We start from the raw sequence: 9,889 nt of genomic DNA, 5'->3' as shown, positions 1-9,889 counted from the left end.
GTGGCAGCATCGTGTTGTGGGGGTGCTTTGCTGCAGGTGGGACTGGTGCAATTCACAAAATAGATGGCATCACGAGGAAGGAAAATGATGTGGATATATTGAAGCAACATCTCAAGACATCAGTCAGGAAGTTAAAGCTTGGTCGCAAATGGGTCTTCCAAATGGACAATGATCCCAAGCATTCTTCCAAAGTTGTGGCAAAATGGCTTAAGGACAACAACGTCAAGGTATTGGGTATTGGAGTGGTCATCACAAAGCCCTGACCTCAATCCTATAGAAAATTTGTGAGCAGAACTGAAAAAGTGTTTTTCGAGCAAGGAGGCCTACAAACCTGACTCAGTTACACAGGCTCTGTCCGGAGGAATGAGCCAAAATTCACCCAACTTATTGTAGGAAGCTTGTGGAAGGCTACCCGAAACATTTGACCCAAGTTAAACATTTTTAAAGGCAATGCTACCAAATACTAATTGAGTGTATGTAAACTTCTGACCCACTGGGACTGTGATGAAAGAAATAAAAGCTGAAATAAATCATTCTCTCTAGTATTATTCTGACATTTCACAATCTTAAAATAAAGTGGTGATCGTAACTGACCTAAAACAGGGAATTGTTACTAGGATTAAATGTCAGGAATTGTGAAAAACTGAGTTTAAATGTATTTGGCTAAGATGTACTGTATGTAAACTTCCGACTTCAACTTTAGTTTCACAGAGGGGGGTTCGCACAGGGAGCCATACAAGATAGAACTGACTACGTCTGTCCTAGCTCGCTCTTTAATATCCTAATCGAAATTACGGATTGGCTCTTATCCGCTCTTATTGTTTAAGTAAGTCAGCCATATCAGCTGTGTGTTTTTTAAAGGCAGTAAAAGAGGCTGAACGGACTGTTTCGCTGCCAAACAAGGCTCTATTGATAGCCAGGTGTAGCAGTGGTAAGATGGGACTGCTGTTGGACAGCTTTATGTAGGCCGTTTGTGATCACAGTTTGTCACCGTTATACTGCAATTAATGTATTGTTTTGTGTTATGTTATGTTGCGTAGTGGCTTTGCTGGCATGCATCCCACTTTTTTGTGTTTTCCCCACCAAGATTGACATGCTAAAATCGCCACTGACACACACAAAACACATACAAACAAATACGAATGTAACCTGGTCGCCAAAATCATCTCCACTCTTTGAATCAGAACATGCATTGTTAATTCAGAAAATATTCAGGAAAGTTAGTTGTCTAACATAACAAATATTATCTCTGTCTACACCCTCCTCTTCCCTCCCTCACCCTCCATCGCTGAGCAAGTGGAGCTTTGCGCTGCGCATTGACGTGGTGCTCTTGCGCCCCCAATTTTCACAGACTATAGTGGGCGTGCTGTTGGCAATGGGGATGGCGTCACCGGCAACGTGTTCTGTGTGTACATAGTAGCAAGACAACAACGAGCCTTTGACAGAAGAGACACACGAGTCAGATCATACAAGTCTGACACTTAGAGAAAGGACCAGGAACCGCTGCGAATTCAAACCCTGAAGAAGAGACCAGAGGAGCTGACAAGGTGTTACAAAGAAAGGGATTCTGACATGCACTGGCAGAAATGTGAGTGTTTATTATGTTGATGATGAATATGACATTGACTCGCAGGCTACTAATAAGCCTAGATACGAATATTGTGATCATATAGCGGATGTTGTGACATTGACAATCAAATGCTATTTTTTACATTCTCTTGCTGCTCAGTTTTGAACATCCATTCCTAATGTCTAAGTTATATCATTGTTTTGATGAATAAGTGGCAAGTAGGCTTAGACAATAGCCTACAAGTCAGGACTAACATTCAAAAAGAAATGAGGGTTGTTATAAAGTGGGTAGGCCTATATCATATCATACAATTGAGTGCATCAAACTAATGTGAGATTATATTAAAACGTTAATTCTAAGAAGTTAAGTCAACATTTACAGGCAATGATGAAAACAATAGCCTACTTTTGCGTATTGAAAACAGACAGCGGGGAAATCCTCTCAACCCTCGCCCATGTTCGCTACATCTCAGTTCCCCTTTTAATGCTGGGTGTGAAGGGGGAACCCGGATAGGCTATTTTACACACGCAATAATGAACGTGATTTGCCACTGCCGGCGATAGTGTAGCAGTCAACTCTATGCAATATGTTAGTCTACATAGTACCACAGTCATTAAGGAAGTTCACTTCGTTTTCTCTGCTCGGCACCGCAGCATATCGAGCCAGTAAACAGAAAGGTCGTCGGAATCCCCGCCGCCCACGCGCATGACTAAATGGCCAGGGGTTTCCGCGATTTAAATATTACATTGCAACAACGTTCAGACAGGGTATCCCAGCAGCCCTGTCTCCTTGTCATGGATCGTTTAACTAACGTCCCAACTTTGACAACTGTAAAAATCGACCTTTGAACATGTTTAGTGCAATAGGCTGATGTAAATAACTTTCTGCACTGATATAATTATTTGTCTGCCTAATGATGTACTGTAACTCTAGGTTCAAATGGACTTGTAGAGTACTACGTGCATTATTCTACACCCAAACTCAAGTAGCAATATGCTTTATAGAGCACTACATCACTATGTAGGTGATATTACAAAATACAGCTAGGACCTTTATTGCTTGCTTGGTAACAAAGAACATCTATTGAGGACAGTTCTCCCTCTCTGTGGGTGTTTTAAAAGAAATACTGATTTTGGACATGGACAGTAGACTGCCTTTAAGAGTTAATACCCGACTGTAGCCTATCCTGTATCTGTAGGGGGGTTATTCTATCCCCCAACATGCACTACTAGTCAAATATTTGCATGAGATTATTTTTGGGTAGGCACACCTGTTGTCTACAGTATGCACCACTGGCAAGAGCTGCCCTTCCGTGTGTAGATCACCCTTTCTCTCTCACCCCTGTGAGGCATCCCCTCTATTAGTATTCATCCCTCCTACACTGTGGGGAAAGTTGAGAAATGACGTAGGGGGATTCACTAATGACTTTACAGTATCTGATGATGTATTGTATGAAGATGAACTCATTAGATACATTGGAATAAAGTCTTGAGATGGTCACAACCCATTTTCAGTTTCATTTGACCAATATGTCATAGTTTGGCAAATTGATTCTTATTTGGCCTATAACAGTAGTAGCAATACATTTTTAATAATAATATAATACAATAGGAGTCTCTGGCAGTAATGTTTCTAATGATTGTTATAAGGTATGAAAATTGCACATGTAATTAATGTAATGTGTAATTTTAGCTTAGCTAAAATTCCTTGGCATCTCCTGTCTTATTTTTAGTTTTGCAAGTGCCAGTAGTCTTTTTATTCCTTACTCAGCAAGACAGTAAACTGAGGAAAGAGAAAATAAATGAGAGAAAAAATTGAGAGACAAGTAAAACTCAGGTCCAAGAGAAGAGAGAGACAAGGAACAGAACGTTAATAACTTCTGGAGTTTCCACAATTGCAGAATAGAAAGGCAGTTCCTCCTTTGTATCCATTTGAGTGGCTTCAAGTGATACCAAATTTTGCTTGTTGTGAGAGGGATACTTAAAGTGAAAACGCAACACACCCCTCACCCAGGCATTCACTTTACTCTCGCTCTCGAGTCAGAGATTTTGACGTTCCACTGAAACGGTGTTGATGGTGTGTTTTTATCACTCCTTCCTATGTTCACCGAACCCCCTTGGGGAATAGACGAGACTCCTGTAGCATTCAAATGTGTTATTGCAACTAGACCAAAAACTCAGGCTCACACCCCAAAAAGCCCCCTTTCTGTGGCTTATTGTCTTCTAAGAAAAGGACAGGTGATGTGAGATATCTGTGAGAAACTATCTACTCCATGACCACATTTATGAATCATCATGCTAATAGTCAGACACTATGTTATGGCTGCCAGCCCAGTCACACAGCAGAGCAGACATGGCCCACGTTTATATGTTCACTCTTCACATCTGGCTGTGTAACGTGCTCTCGGCACACACAGCAGCGACAGGAAGGTGTTGTGGTTTACCACAGCCAGCGTAACGGAGCTAGACAGGAAAGAGTCACAGAAAATGTGCAGTGGCAAGCCTCCACATGGTAGTGGTTCTATTGAATCTATCTGTTAGTTCTGACCTCACAGCCTGTTTTCCTAATGGAATAGGTTCCTCAGAGCTCTCTCTCTACCTGTTTATGCTCCTCGGTGGAAATGTCGCTTTGTCTTTCACGTGCGGGGTGATGACTTCGAGGAAAAACTACCCTGCTCAAGCAATATCAAGCTGGAAACCTCAGATACCTATATTTTTCACCACTATCTCTCTTTCCTCTGGCTGCTGAATGGAACAGAAAGTGATGGGGAAAAAGAGTAAACATGATATCATTGATGAATCATGGGAAATCACAGAGCTGGAGGAGAATGGCCTCTTTTTGCCAATCCTTTCAATCCAAAAACTAAAGAATGAAGCCGTTATCCAAAATTACCACATTACTTCATATTATGTCATAACACTATACCAACAGCCTTAGCTGTGTCGCTCTGTAGTAATACATGTCTGATAAGAATAGTAGACCATTGTAGAAAAGCACCCCAATAGAGAACAAATGTCATGGTCGACTTCATGACTATCCACCAAAGATCTTTCATTGCAACATCACCTTTGTCTCCACAGCACCGAAGGAGAAGCCGTGTTACACTCTTCCCACAGTGAAGAAACTCCTGGAGCAGAAGAGGAAGAGAGAGACCTCCTCGACGGCAACAGCCAGTACCGGTGTCCCCACTGCCACTGTCCTCTCCCAACAGGTGTCAACACCAGAGAAGTCTACCTCAACAGGTGAGTACTGCTTTAAGCACCCATGTAAGCCCTTTGCAACCCAACCAGACCTGGGTCAAGTACATTGTCAAATCATTCAAATACTTTTCCATTGACATTGACAGATGGATTAACTTATGACCCTCCCAGGTGTAGCCAGTAGCTACTCAGACATGGCAGTGGGGTATGAGAGATGGGGTCCTATGGATGAGCACCAAGCCCTCTCGGCCATACATGAAGGTCCATTCTCCCCTATGGGGAACAATTACTTCTCCAGCCCATCCTCCTCAATGGACTACAGCCAAACTCCGGCCTACAGCACTCAGATGGCCTCCAGCTACAACACACAGCAGATTCAGGACTACCCAGACACCAGGATGCCTCAGCATTATGTAAGGAGGACTGGTTTCTCAAACAGAAGCAATTTGACATTACATCATCCTTTTGACTACTTGTTGTTCACTTGCTATTAAGTACATGAACAGTATGTGCTATAGCATTTATGATGATACCAATTTTACTTTTACAGACGGAGTGTCCAGTGACCGAGGCTGTGTCTAGTTTGGTTCCTTCAGGGCCCCTGCAGACCGGTGTCTTCTCCTGGTCATCGGGGGCCCTGGGCCCCACAGAGCCTGTCCAGCAGGTGTTTAGTGGCCAGATGGATGTCATTAAGCTGGAGGAAGCCAGGATGTTCCTCAGAGGGATGGACTACAGCAGAACCACCTGGCAGGATGACGACGGAGACACGTAAGTGTGTGTGTGACATCAGCTTGTGACCTGATGTTGAAAAAGTAGACATGTCTAAGTTTAAGAAAATGTTAAGAGAAACTTGGCAAATGTCTTATGTCTCATGACACTTTACATTTTCGACTGTAGGTGTCACCTGCAACCAATTTGTCACGTTGTATTGTCTTGTCAGGATTCTGCATATCTACACAGCCAAGGGCCTGAGGGAGTATGCATTTGCTGCAGCAGAGAGGCTTGCTGAGCTGGGAAGGCTAGACTCCAAGGAACACAAGGGGAAGGTATGCACCAAGAAGACACTTCTTCTTTAGAGAACACAGGATTGAGTTCAACACAAATGAGATGCTTCCTCCAAAATAAATTTGTGGATGCCACACATACTGAGACTTAGTTTAATAGCATTAACCCCCCCCCCCCGCCCTCTCTCCTGTATCCCAGACTGCTTTGCTGGTGGCGGTGACTGCTAACCATCCGGAAATCGTCCAGGATCTGTTGTCTTTAGGAGCGGATATAAATGCCTGTGATGTCAAAGGTCAAACAGCACTTCATCTTGCTGCCACCTATGGCTTCCCCAGGGTTATGCAGGTAAACCAGCAGCACTGCCTTCAACCAAAGTTATCATCTGTTAGGGCTCAATCTAGATAAAAAACGGAATTATGAGAAATAACCAATTTCAATCTTTGGATCTGTATTTGTAGGTTATTCTCTCCATTGGGCCTGGAGTGAACCTGGAGGCTCGCAATTTTGAAGGTAACATCCAGCTTATGTCAAATGAGAACAACACAACCATTACTCAAAAGACATGACAAACGATATAATAAGACAACAGAATAAGTAATAACAATAGAATAAACTATTTTTCCACTCCTGTCTCAGGTCTGACTCCTCTGCACTGTGCAGCCATCTCCCACAGTGGCACCATGAAGACTCTCTCATCCACCGGGCTGGGTGATGCCAGCCTCCATGCTCTAGCAGAGGAGAAGCTCTCCTGGCTGCAGATGCTACTCAACACCGGAGCCTCCCTGACCAGCCAGGTACTGAATGCACTACTTAAATGTAACGTACAAGTGTTAGTATTTTAGAGCCAGTGTTCTACAAGTGGTGCCAGTACTCAATAAGTAGAAAACACCATCTATACCTCCGTCCTCCCAAGGGAATGGCATGGTTCATTTTGGTAGAAAATAAATCAAATCTGGAGCTATTAGTCAGCTTTTTGTCTACCCAACCTCACACCTGCAAAAATCTTGAATGGGTTTTGAATATTTTCCTCACTTTCGGCACGTTGCGGTTTCATTTGGAGGCTTCATACAGTGTTTTCCTCTGTTTCCAGGAAATCAAAAGTAACAAGACTGTTCTTCACCTGGCTGTGAAGGAGGGGAACATCCAGCTGGTTCGCCATCTGCTGAAGACCCCCCTAGACAGCATGAGGGACTTTGTCAACATGAAGGTCAGTGCTGCTGTGAGATTGTCCGCTCTTCAAAGGTGTAGAGAAACTGACCTGTGTCCTGAGAGACTCCATGAAAAGAGAAAGGAGAGGTAGAACATCTTCAGCAGTGTGTGAAAATGTGAAAGGAAAAGAGTGAAAAGAAAGGGAGACTCATCGACAGTTTGTGCATATCTTATTGCCATAGTGTTGGTCTACACTCACAGCTTCATGATTCCCTTTACCTCCTCACCGACAGGCCCATGGTCATACTGCGCTGCACATGGCTGCTGGTCTCCATGGCAGCCCACACCAAGAGGAGATGCTGAGGCTGCTGCTGAGCAGAGGGGCCGACCCCAGCATCCGCAACCTGGAGAACGACCAGCCTGCACACCTGCTGCAGAGTGGACCCCACGGGGAACAGGTGAGCAGTCAGACAGACAGACAGCAAATGGCCATTTTGTTTCATTCATATAATCTCAGCTCACCTATTCCTGTCCCGTCTGTTTTCAGCTCAAGCTCATCCTGAAGAAGCGAAGTGCTTCCTCTCGTCGACGTGTAATGTCCTTACAGGACCAAGAGTGACCCGGACTACTTTTTATGTCCCTGTGTATCCCTCCACCTCTTTTCAGAGGAAGTACTGAAGGTCTGTAATGTAGGTTGAATCCAGACATCTGTACTTCCAAGAGGGAGGGATTCTAGCGTATCTTCATGTGAGGATTTTCAAACACCGCAAATCTCTAATATATACTAGGGCATTTACTTTGAAACTATATGTTTGATTGACATGATTTTGGTCACTATCTGAATTCAGTTCTGAATTTAATGGCTAGCTAGTAATGAGCAATGGTAACAGGTGGTATTCCAGTCCGCCCTGATATTACTGTCACTCAGTACAACCTTGATTTCTATGAAATCGTTTACATTATATTCAAAGCTGCACAGACTCATTGTGTGAGTACCACCCAGCCGGGAAGCCCTCTTTAGAGGTATATCTGAGGAGGGTTTCTGGGCTACCACCCCCACTCATTCTCTTGTCAAAACTTCCCACCATGGTCAGAAATCATATTGGTTTGTTGAAAGGTGGTTGTTGTTTCACTAAGCATGTGACACAGTGTACCATTGTGCTCATGCTTTCAATGTCTTTTATAACTTAACTAGGTATTTTCTTTTTATATTTGATATACTCACAGCGCTCATTGAATAGCTAATATTTTGTCAGTGGTGGAAAAAGTACTCAAAAGTCATACTTGAATAAAAGTAAAGATACCTTAATAGAAAATGACTCAAATAAAAGTGAAAGTCACCCAGTAAAATATTACTTGAGTAAAAGTAAATATACTTAAGTATCAAAAGTAAATTGAATTGCTAAAATTTACTTATTTTGAATTTACCGATAGCCAGGGGCACACTACAGCACTCTGACAGTAATTTACAAACAAAGCTATTGTGTTTAGTGAGTCCGCCAGATCAGAGGCAGTAGGGATGACCAGGGATGTTCTCTTGATAAGTGCGTGAATTGGACCATTTCCCTGTTAAAATGTAACGAGTTCGTTTGGTTGTCAGAAAAAAAATATGGAGTAAAAAGTACATTATTTTCTTTAGGAATATAGTGAAGTAAAAGTAAAAGTAGTAAAAAATATAAATAGTAAAGTACAGATAACCCCAAAAACGACTTAAGCAGTACTTTAACGTATTTTTACTTAATTACTTTACACCACTGTATATTGTCTCATTCATACTATGACTTATGGAAAGAACATTTTATATTTACTGTGTAAAGGGAATATGTTGATATTGACAACACATGCTATATAAAATTATATAACATATCAACAGTGTATACAATGTAGTACCAGTAGTATTTATTTCTTAAAGGGCATTATAGGTGGAGTATTTCAGTTATGACTCGTTTCACCTTCAACCAATCAGGTATTTTCAAACATGACTCATGATTGAAAATACCACATGTTTTGTGGTGACAAGAAAACATCCATCACTTACTCATCTACCTTTTATGACTGTTTTTTTCTTCTTTTTAATCTCCAATGAGGTAGCATGCATGTGCCCTTTGAAATATTGTTGTAGTGAATATACCACTTCATCACTGTCAGTGGCATAAAAAATGTCATTAAAAAAACATCTCATTGGAGATATGACACAACATTTCCCCAAACGTATAGAAGAAATGATTTTCAAATGTGATTTCCCCTAGTTTTGGCACCTGAGCAGTCTTAGTCTAGGCACATACAGAGATGTCTTCATGTGTTCCTAGGTCTAAATCATAGGTGAGTTAACATGAGGGAGAATAACTAATGTTATCATTTAAAGATGGTACTAGAGAATCTGTTGATTTTGGCTGCTTGGTTCCATTTTGTTCACTGTTTCTGGACTATATACTACTTGGACAGTTTGTAACAGTGTAATACTGCTGTTACTTTTCACTGAATGTATCCTTCTGATTTACTGAATTGCCTGATTTACTGAACTTAACGCTGGCATTAAATCTGTTCTTCAAATATCTCTATTTGTCATCTATTTTATACTCCATTTTACATCACATGTATGTATTGATAAAGGTTCATATAAAAAAATATGGGAAATAACTGTAAACAATACATCAATAAGACCATTGTATACAGGGTGATTTTTATTGCAGCAGCTGCCTTATTGGTTAGCACTGGTGAGAATCACTCATTTGCTTTTGGTTAACTGTTACGCCATTGGCTCAGTATCAGGGATTACTAGTGCTACATACCAGTAAATAAAAATAGCTGAAGATAACAGACATTGTACTTTCAGCAAGTAATAAACAGCTCTAAATAATGATAACACATACATTTTATTTGCAGGTAGTTACTGTACCTTCTTATCTTAATGTATTGACCTTTTCATTAAGCTTAAACTCATACACTTTTAAAATGCCCGTTC

The 9,889-nt window shown here is 41.5% G+C and overlaps 1 protein-coding gene across 1 annotated transcript; it reads left to right on the top strand.

Annotated features, from left to right (window-relative positions):
* Window positions 1-1,438: 1,438 nt before the first annotated feature.
* LOC139573447 (NF-kappa-B inhibitor delta-like) lies at window positions 1,439-9,477 on the top strand. The gene is made up of 11 exons (XM_071396900.1): window positions 1,439-1,588; window positions 4,651-4,812; window positions 4,942-5,183; window positions 5,321-5,538; window positions 5,711-5,816; window positions 5,974-6,120; window positions 6,234-6,285; window positions 6,412-6,569; window positions 6,866-6,982; window positions 7,218-7,382; window positions 7,472-9,477. The coding sequence occupies exons 1-11, from the start codon at window positions 1,573-1,575 to the stop codon at window positions 7,541-7,543; spliced, it is 1,455 nt and encodes a 484-aa protein (XP_071253001.1). The 5' UTR covers window positions 1,439-1,572; the 3' UTR covers window positions 7,544-9,477.
* The last annotated feature ends 412 nt before the right edge of the window (window positions 9,478-9,889 follow it).

The sequence above is a fragment of the Salvelinus alpinus genome, chromosome 4, assembly GCF_045679555.1.
Source record: "Salvelinus alpinus chromosome 4, SLU_Salpinus.1, whole genome shotgun sequence".
NCBI classification, from domain to species: Eukaryota; Metazoa; Chordata; class Actinopteri; order Salmoniformes; family Salmonidae; genus Salvelinus; species Salvelinus alpinus.
This window is presented reverse-complemented; position numbering and strand designations above follow the sequence as displayed.

Coding starts and splice junctions, on each gene's coding strand:
- LOC139573447 (XM_071396900.1), top strand. Junction 4,813..4,941: donor AGAGAAGTCTACCTCAACAG/GTGAGTACTGCT, acceptor TGACCCTCCCAG/GTGTAGCCAGTAGCTACTCA. Junction 6,983..7,217: donor GGGACTTTGTCAACATGAAG/GTCAGTGCTGCT, acceptor CCTCACCGACAG/GCCCATGGTCATACTGCGCT.